The sequence below is a fragment of the Saccopteryx leptura genome, chromosome 3 (genome assembly GCF_036850995.1).
Source record: "Saccopteryx leptura isolate mSacLep1 chromosome 3, mSacLep1_pri_phased_curated, whole genome shotgun sequence".
Taxonomy (NCBI): domain Eukaryota; kingdom Metazoa; phylum Chordata; class Mammalia; order Chiroptera; family Emballonuridae; genus Saccopteryx; species Saccopteryx leptura.
The window spans coordinates 107,843,439-107,866,392 of NC_089505.1; the positions used below are offsets into that span (position 1 = coordinate 107,843,439).

The 22,954-nt window shown below is 48.5% G+C and overlaps 2 protein-coding genes across 7 annotated transcripts in view; one reads left to right on the forward strand and one right to left on the reverse strand.

The window, feature by feature from the left end:
* The window catches only part of NHSL3 (NHS like 3), a 29,907-nt gene extending 22,851 nt beyond the window's left edge, over positions 1-7,056 (forward strand). For 2 of the 3 annotated variants that reach the window (XM_066375754.1, XM_066375757.1), the window contains exons 2-7: positions 618-788; positions 872-927; positions 1,207-1,330; positions 1,878-1,991; positions 2,081-4,636; positions 5,031-7,056. In XM_066375754.1, the coding sequence (XP_066231851.1) occupies positions 618-788; positions 872-927; positions 1,207-1,330; positions 1,878-1,991; positions 2,081-4,636; positions 5,031-5,053 (3,044 nt within the window). In that variant the 3' untranslated portion in view covers positions 5,054-7,056. The remainder of the gene's footprint in view (positions 1-617; positions 789-871; positions 928-1,206; positions 1,331-1,877; positions 1,992-2,080; positions 4,637-5,030) is intronic. The other variant, XM_066375755.1, reaches the window with a different exon arrangement.
* A 278-nt stretch (positions 7,057-7,334) lies between these two features.
* The window catches only part of YARS1 (tyrosyl-tRNA synthetase 1), a 36,124-nt gene continuing 20,504 nt past the window's right edge, over positions 7,335-22,954 (reverse strand). For all 4 annotated transcript variants that reach the window (XM_066375759.1, XM_066375758.1, XM_066375761.1 and 1 more), the window contains 8 exons: positions 20,792-20,884; positions 18,282-18,417; positions 17,496-17,581; positions 12,789-12,924; positions 11,362-11,459; positions 10,355-10,548; positions 9,678-9,819; positions 7,335-8,167 (listed from right to left, as the gene is read on the reverse strand). In XM_066375759.1, coding sequence (XP_066231856.1) covers positions 8,057-8,167; positions 9,678-9,819; positions 10,355-10,548; positions 11,362-11,459; positions 12,789-12,924; positions 17,496-17,581; positions 18,282-18,417; positions 20,792-20,884 — 996 coding nt within the window. In that variant the 3' untranslated portion in view covers positions 7,335-8,056. The remainder of the gene's footprint in view (positions 8,168-9,677; positions 9,820-10,354; positions 10,549-11,361; positions 11,460-12,788; positions 12,925-17,495; positions 17,582-18,281; positions 18,418-20,791; positions 20,885-22,954) is intronic.

Genomic DNA, 22,954 nt, shown 5'->3' on the forward strand with positions numbered 1-22,954 from the left:
TGCCTGGACCTGGGCCATGATGTGTATGCAAACAGGGTGTGTTGTATTTTTTCCTGCAAAGTGGAGTTTGGGGTCTGGAGACCAGAGAAATGTGTTTACTGTGGGCTGTATGTATACTTGGTGTCTTGTCTGGGGCTCTGAGTGTTGTGTGGATACAGAGTTGTGTGTATGTTTGGGTATTGTTTGTATACGTAGTGAATGGAGACTGTGGGTGTTGTGTGTATACATGGGGCTGGTTGTGCTCTGCAGGGGCCCCTGTGTGCAATGTGTACACAGATGTGTTTATACTTGGGTGCTTTGTCTATATACATACTAAAGCCTTTGGGTGTTATGTGCATGTACAGTGGTCCGGAGTGCTCATACTGAGTGTGGTGCTCATACTCGGATTTAGGTACGTTTTGGTATAGTTTATATATATACACGGGGCTGTGTGTATACTGATTACATATCCTAGAAGTGTGGGTTGTGTGTACAGATGGGCAGACGTGAGCATTGCATGTATGTGCAGGGGCTGTGTGCTGTCTGGGGACTGTGAGAACCCTTACTGTGGTGTCTGTGCATCCTGAGGGCCCAGATGCCTTTGGGCCTCACGTCTCTTCTTTTTTCCACCCCTCTAGGCTCAGCCAAGGCTGAGAGTGACAAACGTCTAAGTGTAGGGCCTGGCCAGGGGCCCGGGTCTGTAGTGGATGAGCACCAGGACAATGTCTTCTTCCCCAGCGGGCGACCGCCTCACCTGGAAGAGCTGCACACACAGGCCCAGGAGGGGCTCCGTTCCCTACAGCACCAAGGTAAACTTCCCTTCCCTCCCAGTGCTCTTCTCAGCTCCCAAGGTGAGAGGCCTAGCCCAACACACCTTTCTGGTGTCTTCCAGAAAAACAGAAACTGAGCAAGGGTGGCTGGGACCATGGAGACACCCAGAGCCTCCAGGTGAGCCCTGCCCCCAGTTCAGTCTGACTCTACTTTTCCTTTCCTGCTTGACCTCTGGCAATTATGTCTCTGAACCCTTCTGCATCTATTTCCTTCTAGTGTCATGAAGGGCTAGACTAGCTGACCCCAGAGGGCTAGTCCAGCTGCTGTTTGCTCAGTGCTAAGCGATGGCTGGGTGCAGTCTCAGTCAGAAGTTCCAAGGGGGAGACCCACCCAGGCCTCTGGAGTGAGTGGTCCTGGGTCTGAGGCCAGGACCTGATCTCCTTTTTCCCTCAACAGTCCTCCAGGACAGGGCCAGATGAAGACAGCATCTCCTTCTGCAGCCAGACCACATCCTACACAGCCGAGAGCTCCACGGCAGAAGATGCCCTCTCCATTCGCACGGAGATGATACAGCGCAAAGGTGTCTGTTCACTGGCCAGGATCCTTGGACAGGGGCAAGGGATGGAGGTCACCATCTGGGTCTCAGCACCTGTAGCTTCCCACTTTCCTCCTAATCTAGTGTTTCTCAAGGCTCCGTGATTCAGCGAATTCAAGAAACAGTGCCTTGTGTGCTCATGGAGAGTCACGATGCACATCAACTGCAAAGCGGGACAGATAAGAGTTGGGTTTGAGCCTGATACTGCTACTTACTAGATGTGTGACTTCGGCCCAACTCTTAACCTCTCTGAGCTTCTGTTTGATCTATAAAAATGAAGACAGGAGTACTTATATTATTAGAATGAATGGCAAGTGTGTAGCACGCTAAGTGGAAGTGATCCTTATTGACCTAGTAAATGGTAAAGCCTTCCAGAAATCTCACAGAAAAAAAGCGACTAGCTTTGCCCATGCCTACTTGACTATGGGAATCTTTTTTTCAGAGTTATTACTACTATTCTACAAAAGTACTGCTCTGCAGAATGTCCTGAGACCTGCTCTAATGGTTTCTCTCCCCTGTACTGACTCCCCAGGCTCCACCTTCCGACCCCATGACTCATTTCCCAAATCTGGGAAGTCCGGGCGGCGGCGGCGGGAGCGGCGGAGCACAGTGCTGGGACTGCCACAGCACGTGCAGAAGGAACTCGGTGAGCCCTGGATGGGGGGCCAGCAGTGGCGGGTGGGGAGCCCTGGTTAACCCTTCTGCTGAGTCCCAAGTTCTCCCTGTCCATTCCAGGCCTGCGGAATGAGCGTGAGGCACCAGGTACTCCTCAGCCTCCTGGTCCGCGAGATGCTGTACGAATCCCCACAGTGGATGGCCGCCCAGTGGGTCTGGCCTCAGGAGCAGGGGTCCGGGTGTCCCTGCAGGCGCTGGAGACAGAGGCAGAGGCTGGGGCCAAGGCAGAGGCCCTGCTGCAGCGCCACATCGACCGCATCTATCGGGATGACACCTTTGTTGGCCGGTCCACAGGGGCTCAGCCCCCACCAATTGCCCGGCCCATGTCCCTGGCAGTGCCCGGACTGACAGGTGGGGCGGGGCCTCCAGAGCCTCTCAGCCCAGCTATGTCCATCTCACCGCAGGCCACCTACTTGTCGAAACTGATCCCACATGCTGTACTGCCACCCACAGTGGACGTGGTGGCCCTGGGCCGCTGCAGCCTACGCACTCTGAGCCGCTGCAGTCTGCTCTCGGCCAGTCCGGCCTCCGTCCGCTCGCTGGGCCGCTTCTCCTCGGCCTCCAGCCCCCAGCCCCGCAGCCGCCACCCTTCCTCCTCCAGTGACACCTGGAGCCACTCTCAGTCCTCTGAGACCATCGTGTCTGACGGCTCCACCCTGTCCTCTAAGGGTGGCTCTGAGGGCCGGCCAGAGGGCTCTGTAGCTAGCAATAGCGGGGCACCCCCTCCCCAGGGCGGCAGTGGGAGGGGCTCTCCCAGTGGGGGCAGCACTGCTGAGGCCTCGGACACTGTCAGTATTCGGAGCAGTGGGCAGTTGTCTGGCCGGAGTGTGTCCCTACGTAAGCTGAAGCGGCCCCCACCACCTCCCCGCCGGACCTACTCACTCCGACAGCGGGGCTCAGCAGCCCCTGATGGGCCCTTGGGGTTGCCTCCCAAGCCAGAGCGGAAGCAGCAGCCACAGCTGCCTCGACCGCCTACCACTGGTGGGTCAGAAGGGACAGGGGCAGCACCCTGTCCATCCAACTCGGCAGGCAGCTGGGCGCCTGGCTTGTCTCCAGGGGGCTCCCGGCGCCCCCCACGTTCCCCAGAACGGACGCTCTCACCCTCCAGTGGATACTCAAGCCAAAGTGGTACCCCTACCCTCCCTCCCAAGGGTCTAGCAGGGGCCCCTGCTTCCCCAGGCAAGGTCCAACCCCCTAAACCAGAGCGTGTCACTTCCCTCCGATCTCCTGGGCCCTCTGTCTCCTCCTCCCTCATATCTCTGTGTTCCTCCTTTTCTGACCCAGCTCCCTCAGACCGTTCTGGTCCACAGATGTCAACCACCCTTGGTGACAGGTTTGTTATACCTCCTCACCCCAAGGTGCTTGCCCCCTTCTCCCCACCTCCCTCCAAGCCCAAGAGTCCAAACCAAGCTGCCCCAGCTCTGGCTGCCCCTGCTCTGGTCCTGGGGCCCATCTCTACCACTGATGCCAGTCCTGAGTCTCCTCCCAGCCCCCAGATATCCTTGACCCCCTCACAGGAGTCTCCCATTGCTTCCAAAGACCAGTCGCCCCCACCATCCCCACCCCCATCTTATCATCCACCCCCACCACCCACTAAGAAGTTAGAAGTGGTTGAGGAGGCTCCATCTGCCCCAGAAACTGCTGAGGAGCCCCTCCAAGATCCCAATTGGCCACCACCCCCACCTCCTGCACCTGAGGAGCAGGACCTGTCCATGGCTGACTTCCCCCCACCAGAGGAGGCCTTTTTCTTGGTGGCTGGCCCTGCAGGCCCTTCAGACCTCCCAGCCCCTGTCAGCTCCCTGGCTGCCTCACCCTTAGCTACTGTCTCTTCTCAGAGCCAGCCCCATGGTACCCTAGAGCCTCCAGCTCTGCCAGCTCCACCTGCTGGCTCTGTCACAGGGCATCTGGCCAAGCTCCCACGGAAGGAACCAGTGACCTGCAGCAAGGGCAATGGGGCTCCCAGGGAGGATGCCGGTGCGCCTCTGGTCACACCCTCACTCCTGCAGATGGTTCGGCTACGTTCTGTGGGTGCTCCCACAGTGGCTCCTACCGCAGCATTGGGGTCGTCAGCCCCTCAGAAGCCACTACGAAGGGCCCTGTCCGGGCGGGCCAGCCCGGCACCTTCCTCCTCCCCAGGGCTCCATGCTGCAGTCCGACTCAAGGCCTCCAATCTGGCTGCCAGTGAGGGTCCTGTGAGTGCCCAGCCCAATGGGCCGCCTGAGGCAGAGCCACGGTCTCCCCAGTCGCCTGCCTCTACAGCCAGCTTCATCTTCTCCAAGGGCACTAAGAAGCTGCAGTTGGAGCGGCCTGTGTCCCCTGAGAAACAGGCTGACCTCCAGCGGAATCTGGTGGCTGAACTTCGGAGCATCTCAGAGCAGCGGCCACCCCAGGCCTCAAAGAAGCCACTTAAGGCTCCCCCACCCGTGGCCCGCAAGCCCTCTGTAGGAGTACCCCCACCCACCTCCCCCAGCTTTCCTCGAGCTGAGCCCCTCACCGCTCCTCCAACCAACGGGCTCCTCCATGCTGAGGGCAGGACTAAGGGGGAGCCAGCTGAGAATGGAGGTGTCGTGCAGCTGGTTGGCCCAGGGGAGCAGAAGCTGGGTCCGCCTGGCACAGGTACAGTGGGCAGTGGTATGTGGGTCCCTTTGCTGGTGATGGGACAAGGCTATCGAAGTCTCACCATTAGGGATTGCTCTTGCATCTTAAAGACTTCAGGTTTCAGAATACCTGGGAGGAGTGAACTGTCACCCTTGAGCTACAGTGAAGAAGCATAGTGTGTGGGCTTTGGAGTGAGAACTATTGAGTTTGAATTCCAGCTTTGCCATTTTATCTACTGATTCCTAGCCCCAGACTCCTCACTGTCAAGTGTGGGCAATGGTCTGTGTTAGTGCCTGAGATGTTTGTAGTGTCTAGTGCAGTGCTGCTAGTGTGATCAGTAAAGTGAGGGGGGTGAGGTGAGGATGTGCCTTGGAGAGGCCCCTTGCTGAGTGTCCCTTCTTTTTCCCCACAGACCCACAGAAGGAGTTGGTCTGAGCACCAGGCACCTCACTGGCACTGCTGACCCATCCCAGGAATACAATCTCAGGGACCTGAGCAGCTCCAAGGATGAGAGGATACGGCAGACACTTAACTTGATATAATAAGAGAGGATGCCTGCAGCCTTAACCTCCACGGCCTTCAATATTTATGCAAGCCTGGTGTTGATCCTGTCCTCCAAGTCATCCAGCTCTCATGCCTTTTCCAGAATGGAGCCCCCCTCTGGCAGCTGCCACTTCAGTCTTGGCCTTAGCCTCATGAAGGAGGTAGCTGGTGGGAGTGGGTGGCTGCGCCCCCTGCTGGCCCTGATGTCAGAGTTGGGAGCAGAACACCTCACTTGAGTATAATTTTTTCTCATGTTGAAATCATGCACATACTGTAGTCCAGAATCAAAGCACTTTTGAAAAGAGACTGCATGTCCATCCTCCAGGGCCCATATGAAGCCACCTTCCAAGGGCCTGTTTACATGGTGGCAGCATCAGTCCCCGGTAGCCAGCCCATACCAGGGGCCATCCCTTCCTCCTTCCCTCCCATCCAGTTTGTTCCTTTTCTTAGTTCTTGGAGGTGGCCAAGTCATTGTATTCCCCCAGGCTGGAGGCAGGAGCAAGGCTGTGGAATTCCAAAGCACAAAAGGCACAGCAAGGGTTAGCCTTCCTGTGCCTCAACTTACCACCAACCACCCTCCTGCCTTCCAGTTATGCCAGGTGCTTCATGCAGGGAACAAGTGGGAGACTGCCAGGGCCCAAATGGGTGGGGAAAGAATGAACCAGAGCGGTCCACAGGCTCTGGCCTCAGAGAGCTAGACAGTTTAGGGAGTCATCTTGGGAACCTTGGGCAATGCCAAGCATCTGTCTTGTGTCACCTAATCAGGTTGGGGTGGGCAGGCACAGCACTTCAGAGACAGGAGCCCACAGGCGAAGCTGTGTTCTTTTCAGCTGCGCAAAAGTAGAGGAGGGGGATGGGTGGGGGGGAGAGGAGGGCCTGGTGGGGAGAGCTTATTTGGGCAGTGGGCCCAGCCCTATGGATTTCATTCTCTGACCTTTCCTCGCCTGCCTAATGCCTGTCCTCTGTGCAGCTGCCTTTCAGCACAGGTGGTTCCACTGGGGGGAGCTGATGCTGAGTGACAAGGCTGGGAATCAAAGGTGCGTTCTATTCCAGACTCTTCCCTAGTGAGTGGAGGCGGGGCACTCAGTGCTCCAAGGGAGCAGGCTGGGTGGTTGTCCCCTAGACGTCAGCCACTGATCTCCCCTCCAGGAATTTTAATGACCTTTCAGTTTATACCACTTAATTAGGTAAGCTGGCTTCCTCCCTGGCCCCTGTGGCCCCCATGACCCGGGCTTGAATCTGGCAACAGACCTTGTCATTAGCTGTTTCTCTTCCACCAAGGAGAGACTGATCTCCTCCCAGAACAAGAGCTGGGAACACGGGATGTGGAACAAGCCCAGGTTCCTCTGGTCCCCTCACTTCCTCCTTGTAGCTCTAGACCAGTGTTCTTCCCTTGCCCTTTGGGTGGTGAAGAGCTGCTGCTGGGTTTGTATTGTGCCTGCCCATGAGTCGGGGAAAGATGGTCAACAAGCACTGCTCTGCTCAGAGCTCCCGATCCAACGTCCCGGAAGCAGGACCAGGCCAAAGCCTCTATTCTGTGTCTCTTTCCCTTCCCTCCCCTCTCAATGTTACTCAAGCTCCTTTTACTCAGTTAGAATCCTCTGAATTTATTTCCCCACTGGGTGGGACAGTACGAAGGAGAAGGGAGGATCTAGAAGCAGCCCTTCTTTGTCCTCTGGGGTAAATGAGCTTGATCTAGTGCAAATGGAGAGACCAAAAGCCTCTGATTTTTAATTTCCATAAAAATGTTAGAGAGAAGTATATATATATATATATTTCTTTAAATTTTTGAGTCTTTGATATGTCTGTACAATCCATTCCTTCTGCCCTGAAGCCTGAATGAGACACATGAAAAAGCTGTGTTTCAAAGGTGTTAATTAAATGATTAAAACTTGGCTGTGGCTGCTGCTTCTTAATGGGGGAGGGGCAGGGTAGTGATTGGGAAAACAGTCTTACTGCCAGCACTGGACCCCAAGCGGGCCTCTTCTTACTAAGGCCAAAGGAAAAGTCAGGTGTCCATCCTCCACCCTGAATGCCTTCCTCCTCAAGCCATCATTACGGGGTCAAAAGTGCAAGATACAAGCAGCCCCAGGCTGGGTGAGGGGCTCAGCAGCTGCTGCGCTTGTGTTCCTCTCCTGAGGTGGTCCAGTTCACAGACAGGCCTCATCAGACACCCCTTTTCCGACATTTTATTTGAATTCATGACACTGGTTGTTAGTGATACTGATTGATATGCCTTAAGAAGTACCCCACCCTCTATGAAGAAAGAACCAAAGAACCAGGCCGTACCATCCACCACACTTCTGACGTTAACACAGCTGGTTTTAGGGATTGTCCCAACCTGGCAGAATCCAGCCCTGGGGCAGGCTCTGCCTCCAGTGTCCCGCCTTGGTGCTGGCAGGCACTGGTGAATGCTTCCAACCACGTGACAGACCACTAGGTTCTTTCCCCTTCCCTTTTCAAATCCCACAATTTCCTGTTGGGAAGAAGCTGTAATTAACCCAGTCAAGACACCAGATCCCAGGCAGGGGTACAGCTGCTGGGATAATTCTAGGAACCAGTGTTTTTCCAATTACAAGGATTGTGGCATAAACTTTTTCTGTTATATTAAAACCAGGTTTCTCAAGTTAGCTGCCGAGGGAAGAAGGTCGAGCTGGACTCACTGCGGCGTCCCCGCCCTTGCTGCTACCTGGGAGGTCGGCTTCCCACCACAGCCAGCCGGGGTGATCCTGGACCTGGGGAGGCTCAGCTGCCTCTTACCAAGTTCTGCACCTAATAAAGTCCCAAACTTCTTGCTTCAGTGTCCTGGGAGATGGGAGAACAGATGATCAATGGAGCGGAGGAGACAGCCGATGATTCGGGATGGCGGGAGGAGGGTGGAAGACGCCAGGTTAGCTAGCTAATGTTTCCCCCTTTCAGCGATTTACAGGAGATGTTCCCCAACTTGGTCATGAAGTTGGTTTGCTTCCACTGTGCAATGCACTCCTCAGAAATTTTAAAGTCAGCCTGGACAAGAAACAGAAAAAAGTGATTATAGTGCTGGTGATGGGACTTCAAGAAAACGAAGGCTCTCTTACACCACCAGCGTGTAAACTGACTCAACTTCTCTGAGAGCAGTTTGTCAAAAGCTTCCATGTTCACATCTTTTGACTCAGGTGAGCCGGAAACATTGCTGGAGGCAAAAATGACAAAACTGAAGCTGTCTTACTACAGGCACATCCTAAGGCAGGGCTCCCTGGAAAAGACAATAATGCCGGGAAAAATGGAAGGCAGCAGGGAAAGGGGAGGACCAAGTATGAGATGGGTAACTCCATAAAAGAAGCCGAAGGCAGGAGTCTGCAGGAGCGGAGCAGGGCAGTGTGAACAGGACACTGGGCATCACTCATTCACAGGGCCTCCAGGAGTCAGAGCCAACTCAATGGCACAGAGTTCACTTTAGGGACTTAGTTTAAGAAAATAATCAAGACTAAGTGCAAAGAACTATGTACCAGGGTATCCAGCATACCATTCTAACTGAAAAATTTGAGAACAACCTCAATGTCTAGTAAGGGTAAATAGTTTGGTTAAATTGTGATAATCAGGATATAATACTATACAGTAAAATCACCTCTCAATATTTAAAAAGGGAAGTTTTTCAGGCATTAAGTAAAATTTTTTTAAAAAAATTATGACTCAAACTGTAAATATATGTACAGAAAAAGCCCAGAATAGTCACTAGTGACATTTTTCAGTATCTCTAGATAGTAGGAGTATCAGTATTTTGTTTTATTTTCTATATTTTACACATACCTACATTAAAATTTTATTTTATAGCCAGAAAAAAAAAAAAAAAAAAAGCAATTAACAAAACCATCCTGGAAAACCAGGAAATGAGGGAGGTGACCAGGTCATTTGGTACACCCAGGAGGATAGAGATGTAGAAATCACTCAAAACGACCTCCAGAAAACCTGTCTAATCAAGGAACAAGTTATTAGCTAGAAAAAGTCACACATGTAATGTCAGTTCCAGGAGGAGTGATTTTTTTTGCTGCTTTATTCACTGATGTAGCCCAAGCACCCAGACAATGCCTGATATATACTAGGGGCCCAATATTTGTTGAATGAATGAATTCAGGGGTCACAGGGCAGGCTGTGAGTCAGTGCCCCAGAGGGAGAAGAGAGAACAAGTGCTCCAAGATCAAGGTGGGTGGCAGTGACTCCGGGAGGGTTTTGATCCCTGGTTCCACCACTCCTGGTGACCCTGTGTGGCCTTGGCAGGTATCCTGCCAGGTAAAATGGGGACCATCTATCACAGACTGAAGATCAAATGAACTGTCTGAAGTCCCTCACAGTGCCTCAGGTAGCCTGTCGGTGCTCAGTATACGAGGGGGCAGAAAGGTGTGGAATGGATAAGGAAGAGGGGCTTAGATACAGAAAGGCCCAGCTGGGAAAGGGGCTGGTCTGGATTCAATAACAGCAGTCTGGGGACACAGTCCAGGCCCCCCCAGGTAAAAAGGGAACACCTGCAGCTTTGTACCTGCAACTTCTCAAAGATCTTCTTCTTGGGCTTGAGCTCTTCATCCGGTTGGCCCTTCTCATAGCCCTTCACAAACACTCGCTCACCAGGAGCAGAGCCTGCGGGAGGGTCCAAAGGCTCAACCTTGCGGCTGACGCCTTCTCTGGGAAGACACAGGATAAGGAAAAAGTTAGGCTACGGACTGCTTCCAGCTGCTGTGTAGGCCAAAGCATTAGAGCCTCCACGTGGAGGCCTTACCAGGATTTAGGTCAGGCTCACTGCTAGCGCCCCCCGAGGCCCTCACTGATGTACTACATGTCTGGACATCGTCACAGTGGGGTTAACCAGGGCTGAACTGAAATTCAAAATCTGGGCTCTTAGCGGAGGAAGTAGAACATAACAGAAACCAAGGCCTTAACAGCCCATCAGAACTGGTTCTGAGTCCTGCCTCCACCTCTTATTAGTGGTGAGAGGTGGGCATGCACACACTGCTTTGAATCTTCAATTTCCGTTTTAATAAAATTAACTATAGGTAAAGTGCTTCAGTCACAGGACTTGTACAAGAAATAATTCCTTCACGCACCATCTTTGGCCAGTGTTCTCAGGGCCTCCCGTGGCATGTGGAGGGGCAGCACGCGGGCCGATTCGGCACTCCTGCAGCCTCCCCGGCCCTGCGCCCCGCCCACGGCCTCACTCACATGGAAGCGCACAGAAGCATGCCTTGGGACTCGATTCCTCTCATCTTCTGGGGCTTCAGGTTGCACAGCACCACCACCAGCCTATCCTGCAGTTCCTCCTTGGGCACAAACTGCACCAGGCCACTCACCACGGTCCGTGGCTCAGCTTCCCCCACATCGACCTTCTCCACGTACAGGCTGTCTGCATCTGGGTGCTGCCAGCAAGAGATGTCAGTCCCACAGTGTCACAACAGAACAGATCAGGGGGCCTTGTGAGCCCTCTGACTCCAGAAGGGGGCATCTACTCCCCAGAGAAGCCCCTGAGGGACCCTCTAGAACTCTCTTTCTAGGTCCTGGATAGCAGACAAGAGACTGGGCCTTGAAGGTACATTCTACTCTCAACCAAGAGGCGGGAGTTGAGTACAATGAGCCTAACTTCTATAAGAGGTGGAAGGAATCTCTAAGAGAGACTGAACAGCCTGGTTATCTGGGTGGCTACCATTATGGTCACAGCTGCACCAGATGAGTCCTAGGTGCAATGGAAGATGGGGGACAACTGCTGGTGTCACCACCTGAAAGCACCAGCAGCTCTCAAAGTAGTTTTGTGGCTGGGCCTATATAGTGAAAAGCTGGGAGGAGAAAAAGCCTACAATAATGGTCCCAGCCACGGGGGTGGGTGGGGGTGGGGTTGGTTTGGGAGACAAAGGGGCTGATCCAAGATAAGGCCGCAACTAGTCCAGATTAGCTGGTAGAGACAGGGTAAGTCCATCAGACTGGATTTAATAGATAAACAAGTTCCCTTTGACTAACATCCGCCCCCCACTCTGAGTTCCTGGCTATGTTTGGTTGCATAACATCCAGAAGCAGCCAAGAGAAAAGCTGAGGCCTGGAATTATACACCTGGGTTCTGACTTGCAATATGATCTCAGGGATGTTACTTCCCATCATCCCAGGCCAGGTTTCCTCCAGATGGAAACAGACAAATCTGACCCCTATCTGCCTCACTGGGATGTGGTGAAAATGAGTACCTTGTCAACACTAATGACTTTCCCCACGCGGATATCCAGCCTGGATGGGATGACCTCCTCTGGTTCTGAATTCTTGGCAGGGCCTTTGGCAACTGGTTCTGGGAATGAGAAGAACCCCAAGGGGTCAGAACTGTCTTCCTTCCCCATGAGAAGTCAACTGCTGATCCCACCAAATGAGGACACTAGCAGGCTTTCATGCAAAATTCCCAGAATAATCTACCCACCGATTATACCTTCCTTCATCTCTCTCTCAATCAATCATCAAATCCTTCTTATTTAACTTTATTAGAAATATTTACAGAATTATATATTAGTCATGTAGGATTTCACCATGGAAGTAGCAACCTAAGGATCTGAATAGGAGACACCATTATTATTACTAAGTTTCACAGACCGCGGTAGTCCTGGCCTCTATTTTACAGTGGTCCAGACTTTTTTTTAAAGGGAATTTTTATTATTTTTTGTGGCAGAGACAGAGAGAGTCAGAGAGAGGGACAGATAGGGACAGACAGACAGGAAGGGAGAGAGATGAGAAACATCAATTCTTTGTTGTGGCTCCTTAGTTGTTCACTGATTGCTTTCTCATATGTGCTTTGACCAGAGGGCTACAGCAGACCAAGTATCCCTTGCTCGAGCCAGCGACCTTGGGCTAAAGCTGGTGAGCCTTGCTCAAACCAGACAAGCCTGTGCTCAAGCTGGCGACCTCAGGGTCTCGAACCTGGATCCTCCACATCCCAGTCCAACGCTCTATCCACTGCGGCACCGCCTGGTCAGGCGACTTTTCTTGATCAATTAAAATTTACCTTCCCACAAATGCTACTTCTGACTTACATCTTCTTTAAAAGAGCGTTGGCAACTGTTGAGAAGTGACACTAGATTTTCATCTGTTCTTAGTTACTAGGCTGGAGGGGAGGGATGGGGACAGTAGTAGCTCTACCACTGTTAGGTGTTTCCATTCATGCATTCCACACACAGGTACTGAGCCTCTTCTGGGAGGGGTGGACAGCCACCTGAGAGCCAGTCGGAGGCACACGGAAGGGGGCTGGGTGAGGCTGAAGATGAGCTTCCCCGAGAAGCTGCGCAGGCCGTGCCTGAGCTGCCGGGTCAGCCTCATGGTCCAACCTCACTGGGCTCCGTAACTGAAGAGGGTTTAGTGAAAGGATCCAAGTACACACCTTACCTCAGCACCTCCCAGCAGTGCCGGTACAACAGGATATAATCAGTGCGCAGGACCCACTGCACCAAATCAAGATGACTCAAGTTCCGCCCCAGGAGTCAACAGCATATGACATCTTTGCACTTCAGAAGCCCTGGCCTCTTGGGCTCCCAGTTGAGGACAGACCTTTTTCTGAGACCCACCAGCCAGCTATCTATCCCACCGATGTCATCCCCCCTTCTTGGCCCTTCTCCTCCCCCACGGGCCTTACTCTGCTTCGAAGGATCTGGGTAGGCCGCGCTGGACAGTTTCTTCAGTGCCGGGGTATTAAACTTTTCCCGGATGGGATCCAGCAACTTGTTCAGCGCGACTTCAACAGAATTCTTGAGGTCTCCAGGGTGTACAACCTGTAAAAGTGCATGAGGCCCGGTGAGATAAGGCACGTGAACAGGGCACAGGCCACCTGAATCTACGAAGACTAACGGAATCCTGTGCATACAGGATGCAGGGTGTTTCCCCAGCACAGGCAGGGCCACCTTAGGAAGGGGAAATAGGTTCAGAAAGGTGATCTAACTTGTCTGGGATCCAGGTCTTTTGACTCTGAATTCGATACTAATTTGAAAGTTTTTAGAGGCTAAATGTGTTTATTAGTCAAAATCTTCTAGTCCTTCCATTGATGCTTCGAGTGGTGGCATAAACCTGCTATCATTTATAGGCAGAGAAACATCCTAACAGGTAAAAGCCTGAGGGGAAGCTGAGTGAGCAAGAAGAAAGAACAGCCTGACCAGGCAGTGGCGCAGTGGATAAAGCGTCAGACTGGGATGTGGAGGACCCAAGTTCGAGACCCCGAGGTCACCAGCTTGAGCGCGAGCTCATCTGGTTTGATCAAGGCTCACCAGCTTGAGCCCAAGGTCGCTGGCTCGAACAAGGGGTCACTCAGTCTGCTGAAGGCCTGTGGTCAAGGCACATATGAGAAAGCAATCAATGAACAACTAAGGTGCCGCAACAAAGAATTGATGTTTCTCATCCCTCTCCCTTCCTGTCTGTGTGTCCCTATCTGTCCCTCTCTCTGTCTCTCCCACAAAAAAAAAAAAAAAAAGAAGAAGAAAGAACAGGTCCTAGAGTTAGACAGACTGGAGTTCGAGTCCCAGCTAGCTGTGAGACCCTAAACCAGGTGAGCTCAAAGTTTTGGACTCTGCTTAAAAAATGAAGATAACGCCTGACCAGGCGGTGGCGCAGTGGATGGACTGGGATGCGGAAGGACCCAGGTTCGAGACCCCGAGGTCGCCAGCTTGAGCGCGGGCTCATCTGGTGTGAGCAAAAAAAAGCTCACCAGCTTGGATCCAAGGTCACTGACTCCGGCAAGGGGTTACTCAGTCTGCTGAAGGCCCATGGTCAAGGCACATATGAGAAAGCAATCAATGAACAACTAAGGTGTCGCAACGAAAAACTGATGATTGATGCTTCTCATCTCTCTCCGTTCCTGTCTGTCTGTCCCTATCTATTCCTCTCTCTGATTCTCGCTCTGTCTCTGAAATAAATAAATAAATAAATAAATATTTTAAAAAAAATGAAGATAACAATACCTTTATCTCATAGAGTGAGAATGAGGATTAAATCACACAATGTGGGTGAAAATGGTGAGCAGTGCTAGTACCTGGGAGGACTTCAGTAACTCAATTTCAATTAATTGGGATATAATTCACTTTCATATCCCAAAGTGGCCTGAAAGGATCTGCTAGATCAGGGGTCGGGAACCTATGGCTTGTGAGCCAGATGTGGCTCTTTTGATGGCTGCATCTGACTCGCAGACAAATCTTTAATAAAAATAATAATGTTAAAAATATAAAACATTCTCATGTATTACAATCCATTCATTTCCTATCGCTCATGTTCATGGTTGTGGGTGGCTGGAGCCAATCACAGCTGTCCTCTGGGACAACACCAAATTTTTATTGGATAATGCGTAACATACATGGGTTGTTGTATGGCTCTCACGGAATTACATTTTAAAATATGTGGTGTTCATGGCTCTCTCAACCAAAAAGGTTCCTGACCCCTGTTCTAGATATTCTGACGGGACACCCTGAGGTATGAATGCTGGCACCACAACATTGCTATTCCTTTATTTCCCTGGGAATGCTTTATTTTTAACAATATGGTAGCCACTAGCCTCATGTGGATATTTAAATGTAAATTAAGACTCAGTTACATAGGTACACTAGTCATATGTAAGGCTCTACAGCAGGGGTCCCCAAACTACAGCCTGGAGGCAACATGCGGCCCCCTGAGGCCATTTATCTGGCCCCCCCGCCACACTTCCGGAAGGGGCACCTCTTTCACAGGTGGTCAGCAAAGTGCAGTGTCGCTCACATACAGTACTACTACCGGTGACACAGGATGCATGCGTCACGGCTCCGGAAGCGCGTCATATCACTTGTTACGGCTAGCAGTGACAAACATGGAACCGGACATTGATCATCTCATTAGCCAAAAGCAGACCCATAGTTCCCATTGAAATACTGGTCAGTTTGTTGATTTAAATTTACTTGTTCTTTATTTTAAATATTGTATTTGTTCCCGTTTTGTTTTTTTACTTTAAAATAAGATATGTGCAGTGTGCATAGGGATTTATTCGTAGTTTTTTTTATAGTACGGCCCTCCAACGGTCTGAGGGACAGTGAACTGGCCCCGTGTGTAAAAAGTTTGGGGACCCCTGCTCTACAGCAACATGTGGCCTGTGGCAGGCAGGTGTGTCAGTGCATGTAGGACATGTCCCCACTCATAGAAAGTGCTATAGGTTATCATTGCTCCAGGCTCTCCTATTCCTTCTCATTATTCCCACAGAGGACTGTTCACAGGGTCGAGGAGGGGAGTGTGGGGTCTGTGGCCTCTCTCACACTGCAGATAGAAAGGGTTCAGAGCAATGGGTTGTCTCATATCCAAAAACTGAGCCTTAAGGGCCCTCAGAGGTCACTGAGTGTTTTTCCTCCATTCGAGGCCCAAACCCTCATACAACATTGCCTCCCATGGTCCTCTGGTGTCTGCCTGAGCACGTCCGTGGTGGGCAATGCAAGGTCAAGTGAAACAACCCTGTCCATCACCACATAACTGAGGTCATTAGAAAGATTTTCCTGAGCTGAGCGTAAGCATGCCTCCCTATGGTCGCAACTACAGTCCTGTTCAGCCTTCTGGTGCCGAGGAGGAAACCTAAGCCTTCTTCCATGAGTCCTTCATGTACAGTGTATCCGTAAAGTCATGGTGCACTTTTGACCGGTCACAGGAAAGCAACAAAAGACGATAGAAATGTGAAATCTGCACCAAATAAAAGGAAAACTCTCCCAGTTTCATACCTATTCAGTGCAGTTCGATGTGGGCTCACACACAGATTTTTTAGGGCTCCTTAGGTAGCTATCCCGTATAGCCTCTACAGACTCGTCACTGACTAATGGCCTACCAGAATGGGGTTTCTCCACCAAACTGCCGGTTTCCTTCAACTGCTTATCCCACCGAGTAATGTTATTCCTATGTGGTGGCGCTTCGTTATAAACGCGCTGATATTCACGTTGCACTTTGGTCAAGGATTCGAATTTAGCGAGCCACAGAACACACTGAACTTTCTCTGTACCGTCCACATCTCAACTGGCATGGCTGTGGGCTGCTCTGCTGTATACACGGTGTTATGTCATCATCTGCGCATGCACACATGCTGTCACCTCATCCTACAGAAACTGGGAGGGTTTTCCTTTTATTTGGTGCAGATTTCACATTTCTATCGCCTTTTGTTGCTTTCCTGTGACTGGTCAAAAGTGCACCATGACTTTATGGACACACTGTATTTGAGGATGACTGAACCCATACTTGCTTCTCAGCCAGATATGCCTAGTTCTTTCTTCCAACTGTTTTTGTGACACAGTTTTGAGTCTGTTGCCTATAGTGGCATCCCTCCTTTCCCCAACAACACACCCAGATTGTTAAATAAACCTCATAGAATTGAAGTTTAGGGCTTAACACACAACCTCAAATGGAGAACAATGGAGAACTGAATGGACCATCAACACCCTGGCTCCAGATCTACATTTCTGATGATAGGCCAAGACTTCATTAATATCTCTGACAGCCCTATCACACTGCTGAATCAACTCAAATTCAGTCAATCAAAACTCCCCATTTCATTCCCCATATACACTATTATTACGTCTTTCCCTTATGATCCAGCCCTGCCTACATTTCCCACAATGCCCCACCTCATCCTTTAGACTCTAGTCAGACCAAGTGACTTTGCAATTCCTTATATACTGTGCTGTTTATCTCATTACGTGTTTGCACAATTTATTCTCCCAGACTTCCTCATGAATTCCTACTCCTTAAGTGAAAAAGTGGATGCTATCCTCTCTACATAGCTAGACAGACAGTTAACCCCTCTGTCCCATTTTATTTCTAGACCACGTACATATTTTCATTGTGCAGTAAGGCAGCAAATACTTGTTTATATGTATGCTTCTCCTGCTGGATTATGAGCTTTGTGAGGATTCAATCTTTTCTGTATCCCCAGCCCCTAACATGGTGCCTGACACACAGTTAGCAAGTAAGCCTTGTTAAATTGTTTGTTGAAGAGAATAGTGTCCTCTACTCTGTCCTTTTATAGTTGTGTATCTCTCTCTTTTTGTGTGTGTCTTTTTTGAACCTTAATTTTTTTACATCTGTCCTTGAAATGCTTCATTTTGGGTTGGGTTTGGTCCTTCATGCCAAGCTAAGTCTTTGGGAGAGTGATTAGGACACTAATACATTATCTATGTGCTGTCTGCCCACCTACTCAGTGGGCCACCTGAATCCTCATCAAAGCCATTTTAAGATATACAGCCCTGGAGAGCAGCAAGACAGAGTGCTGTGGGACATGACCAGAAACCCGGGTAGGACACGATAGGGAAGCTCGTCAGAATGAGCCCAGCGGGGACAGTGCCTCCTCTGGTATTACCTCATCAGCAAAGTCCTTTTCCAGGTCCAAGTAAGCTGTGTAGGTTTTGTTTCCACCCCATTTTTCATCTCGAAGGATCACAAACTCTGTAAGAAAAGGATCCACACCAATACTCACTATCAATGGCAGAATCAGCATTTCTAGCCCAAAGATATGGGTAGCTGTTGTTTCTGCCATATATGTGTTTTGAACTTTATTATAAAGCATTTTATTTGTTTATTTTTAAAAGATTTTTTTTAAAATTGACTTTTAGAGAGAGGAGAGAGAGAGAGAAAGGGGGGAGGAGCAGGAAGCTTCAACTCCCATATGTGCCTTGACCGGGCAAGCCCAGGGCTTTGAACCTGCAGCCTCAGTGTTCCTGGTTGATGCTTTATCCACTGCGCCACCACAGGTCAGGCATATAATAATGTTTTATTATTTTTTTAAACTGGATGCGTGGCCATGTTGTATGCCCAGCTAGCATCCAAACTCAAGAGGAAGGATCACATCTTATATTTCTTTTTATTCCTCTAGTTCATGTTTGCCCCCACCCTCATTTCTACCACCCCGGCCCCCCCTGACACCCTCCTTAGAACCTAACCCAGTAACAACACATGAACAACTAAATGGTATCTCCACTCCAATCATAATATTAATATACGTGAATTCAGAGCAGAGAATCAGGGGAGCCACCCTTGGAGGAAGACTGTGACAAATCACAAGTATGACATGGTATTATCACAAGTATTATCACTACTAGTTTTGCTATTTCAGCCTGGCCTCTGAGAAGAAGAGGGAGCGTCTTACCAGACTTGAGGGGAAAAAGGACATGCTTAATGAAGGCCAGAACCCCATTGTTCTCCACATTCCCTGGCTCACAGAAGGCCTTCTTCAGTTTCTTCTTCACATCTTCCTTCCGATCAAGGAGATCAATCTTGGACTCCTAGAAGCCACAGAGGGGAAGAGGACTGCTTGTGGTTGAAAATTACAGTATAATATATTTTCCACTAACCTGTGTACAGCTGACCCTTCAACAACGCAGGTTTGAACTATGTGGGTCCCCTTATACGTGATTTTTTTTTCAAGATGCACAGTATTATAATGTATTTTGTCTTCCTTATCATTTTTTATAACATTTTCTTTCCTTGAGCTTATTTTATTGTAAGAATACAGTATATAATAAATGTAACACAAAATATGTATTAATCAACTGTTCATGTTATTGGTAAGGTTCCCCAGTCAACAGTAGACTATTAGTAGTTAAATACTGGAGAAGTCAAAAGTTATATTTAGATTGTCAATTGAGTGTGTCGAGGGGAGGGGCAGTGCTCCATATTCAAGGATCAATTGCTTTAAAATTTTTTTTGAAACAAAGATTTAAACACAAACCACTTTAAGAAAAGCAAAACTAATCAGAGTGAAGGACCACTAGCAATACTGCCACCCAACAAACAAAGCTATTTTAATGATTCTGTGTTCTTCCAAGGCCTTATCTAAGGCATATGGAATCACTGCAAATGTGTAGTTAGAGACTAAATGTCCTGTGTTTTTTCACTTAGCTACTTAGTCTTCACTTACAATTGTGTATCACATTCCCAATTACTAGTGACAACATAATTTACATTACAATCTCTAAACTTTTAGATTATGTTTTAATTGTTATGGATCATATATCATGCCACTACAAACATCCTAGCAGGTTTTGGGGGGGGGGGGCTTCTCTAGGATTATTGCCTTAAACTATGAAAAAATTGCTAGTCCCTAAACTCTTTTCTGAAAGGGGTAGACAAACTGACATTGTCATAACAATGTGTGGGGATCCCTGCTTCCCAGCAGTCACCAACACCATGTATCATGAATTAGCTAGAACCATTTTTACTTTTTAGGGTAATAAAATTTGTTTCTTATTTTGGAGTGAGCTCATGCTCATTTGAATTCAGTGGTTACCAAATTCTGGTCCACACATGACTCACCTGGGATGTACATGAATCACTTGGGGTGCTTTTTAAAATATATAAATTACTGGGCTCCACCCAAACCTCATGAATCAAAATCTCCTGGGGTTGGGCCAGGTATTTTATTATAAAATGCTCTCTTGAGTAATTCTGATGCATTCATGTTTGGGAACTGCTGTTAGCACTGATTTCCAGGATTAAGATATGGTAAATGTCACCAAACAGGATGAATAACATGATACTTTGTCAGAGAAATAATCAACACATGGAGCATTTTAATTTAAGAAGAAAAGGAATGAGCATATCCTTTTAAAAATAACAATAACAGTTCCCATACATATATATATATTTATTAATCTGTGATCCTAGATGAAGAAGTCAGACTTAAAGAACTAGACGAATGCCCAAACGTGACTTTAAACAGAAGCAACTACTAGGATTTGAGGGAAATTTGTTGAGATTCTGGAGTTGTTTTCCAGAACCACTTTATCAGAATCTAAGGACAGAGTCTAACCAGCTTTTTTTTTCTCTTTAAATTTCCTAGGTGATTCTGATGATCAGCCATGTTTGAGAGCCCTGAACTCAATCTTTCATATCTTTGGGTTCCACTAAGTCCTCTGGTCTGTATCCTTAGTAAACAAAAGTGTACATTCCTTAATAGGATTTTTCTTTATTTTTGTGAGAGAGACAGAGAGAGTCAGAGAGAGGGACAGATAGGGACAGACAGACAGGAAGGGAGAGCGATGTGAAACACTAATTCCTATTTGCGGCTCCTTAATTGTTCATTGATTGATTTCTCATATGTGCCTTGACCGTGGGGCTACAGCAGACCGAGTGTCCCTTGCTCGAGCCAGTGACCTTGGGCTCAAGCTGGTGAACCTTGCTCAAACCAGATGAGCCTATGCTCAAGCTGGTGACCTTGGGGCCTCGAACCTGGGTCCTCCACATCCCAGTCCAACGCTCTATCCACTGCGCCTCCACCTGGTCAGGCAATAGGACTTTTAATGTTGAAAGACAGCATATCTATCATATTAGTTATATCAAACATCACCCTAAGAATCAAGATATTATGGGGTGAAATGCAACCAAAGCCTTCTCATTAATAAGGCTTTTTATCACAATTCTATGAATAAAGAAATTACTTTAGCCTGTATTTTTTATTAGTAGCAGTAAAACCCTTAAAATCAGGATTGCTTCTGTGTCTGCCAATACTCAGGGACCAATGGAATTAATTGAATGACTTAAGATTATTTATGACTCAAATACTGGAGAATTCTAGTTAGCTAAATTACTCTTCTTCTGAGTCCTTAATCTCTTCATCTCTTGCTGAAAAGTTCTAAACAAGTCAGAGTTGCAACCTACCTCTTCTGAAGAACTCATTTTGCTACCAGTTAATCCTGGAACCATAGGATTCATCAGATGGACCCGTTTTGAATAGCCAAGTGCAGGGAGATACTGAGGGGTTAGAAAGAAACATACAAAGCAGATGTCAGTATAAATCCTTCCTCAGTACCCTGCTCTCATTTACCCCGGCCAGCAACTTAATAGCTCATACATTCCAACAGTTTCATATATTCCTTTCAATCTTCTTTTTCCTACTGAATATATAACTTCTAATGGCGATTATAATGTAAACAAAGATCCCCCCCCCCAAGCTTTTATTTCTTTTCCTTTTCACTTTTATGTATTGATTTTTCAGAGAGGAAGGGGAACAGAAAGAGAGATAGGAACTCTCTATTGATCTGCTCTCGTACATGCCCTGACCAGGGAAGGAATCAGCAAACCTCTGGGCTTCAGGGCAATGCTCTAACCAAGCTATCCGTACAGGGCAAAGCTTTTCTTTTAGTATTAAATTGTGAGGCTATTGGATAAACAATGATAAAACCTGGCACACATAATATACCAGCTGCAGGCTTTGACAGTAACAACAGGTGTAGAGCTGAAAATCTTTTTTTTTTTTTTGTATTTTTCTGAAGCTAGAAACAAGGAGAGACAGTCAGACAGATTCCCACATGCACCCGACCGGGATCCACCCGGCACGCCCACCAGGGGGCAACGCTTTGCCCACCAGGGGGCAATGCTCTGCCCCTCCGGGGCGTCGCTCTGTTGCAACCAGAGCCACTCTAGCGCCTGGGGTAGAGGCCAAGGAGCCATCCCCAGCACCCGGGACATCTTTGCTCCATTGGAGCCTCGGCTGTGGGAGGGGAAGAGAGAGACAGAGAGGAAGGAGAGGGGGAGGGGTGGAGAAGCAGATGGGCGCTTCTCCTGTGTGCCCTGGCTGGGAATCGAACCCGGGACTTCTGCACGCCAGGCCGACGCTCTACCACTGAGCCAACCGGCCAGGGCCTGAAAATCTTGAGAGAAGGGAAAGCAGAGGCGACCACATACTTACCCTGGCTTTCTCCTTGAGGGCATTTTTTTCAAATCAGGTGCTGAGAAAGAGAGACTAAGGAGAAAGCAGCACTCTAGCTAAACCAAGGAGCCAGATATGGAAGTTTAGGGCTGTCAGGAGGCTAGGATTAGGAAAGGGCTATAGAGAGAAGGGTACCCCCCTAAAACTCTAAGTCAAGCCTGACTCACAATGTCACGTTGACCTGGAACGCTGAGGTCGTCCGTTGTAAACCCCGGGCTTGCCCGGTCAAGGCATATATGAGAGGCAACTAGTACAAGTTGATGCTTCCCATCCCTCCCTGCCTTTTTCTCTCTCTCAAATCAATAAATAAAATCTTAAAAATGAGAGCGAGAAACCTGCAGGACATGATCAAGAGCTCTAACCTCTACATAATTAGGGTCCTAGAAGAGAGAAAGGAGAAAAGCAATATTTGAGGAAATAATAGGTGATGATTTTCCAAATTTGATGAAAACATCAATCCACATGTTCAAGAAGTTAAGCAAAATCCAAGCAGGATAAATACAAAGAAAAGTATAGCAAAAAACATCATAGTTAAATTGTTGAAAATCATTGACAAATAGATAACCTTAAAAACAGCCAGAGAAAAGATGTATTATCTACAAAGAAATAATAATATCTACAGGTGACTTTTCTTTTCCTTTTTTAATGTATATTTTATTGACTTTAGAGAGAGAGGTAGAGTGTGACAGAGAGAGAGAGAGAGAGAGAGAGAGAGAGGGAGAAACATCAATCTGTTCCTGCATGTGCCCTGAACTGGCAACCTTTGCATTTTAGGACAATGCTCTAACCAACCAAACTATCTGGCCAGGGCAGTAACTTTTCAATGTAAACTATGGAAGCCAGAGGCAATGGACAACTCTTTAAAGTGCTAAAAGAAAAATAATTGCCAATCTAGAATTTTATACCCAGTGAAAGCAAAAGAAAGATGTTTTCAGATAAAAGAAAACTGAAAGAACTCATTACCAGGACACCTGCACTACAAACACAAAATACCAAGTGGGGTTCCTTAGGCTAAAGTAAAACAATCCCAGATGAAAGCAGAGACAGAAAACTGTAAGAAGAAATCAAGAGTATCAAAAAGGGTAACAGTAAGTACAAATAAAAATTGTGTA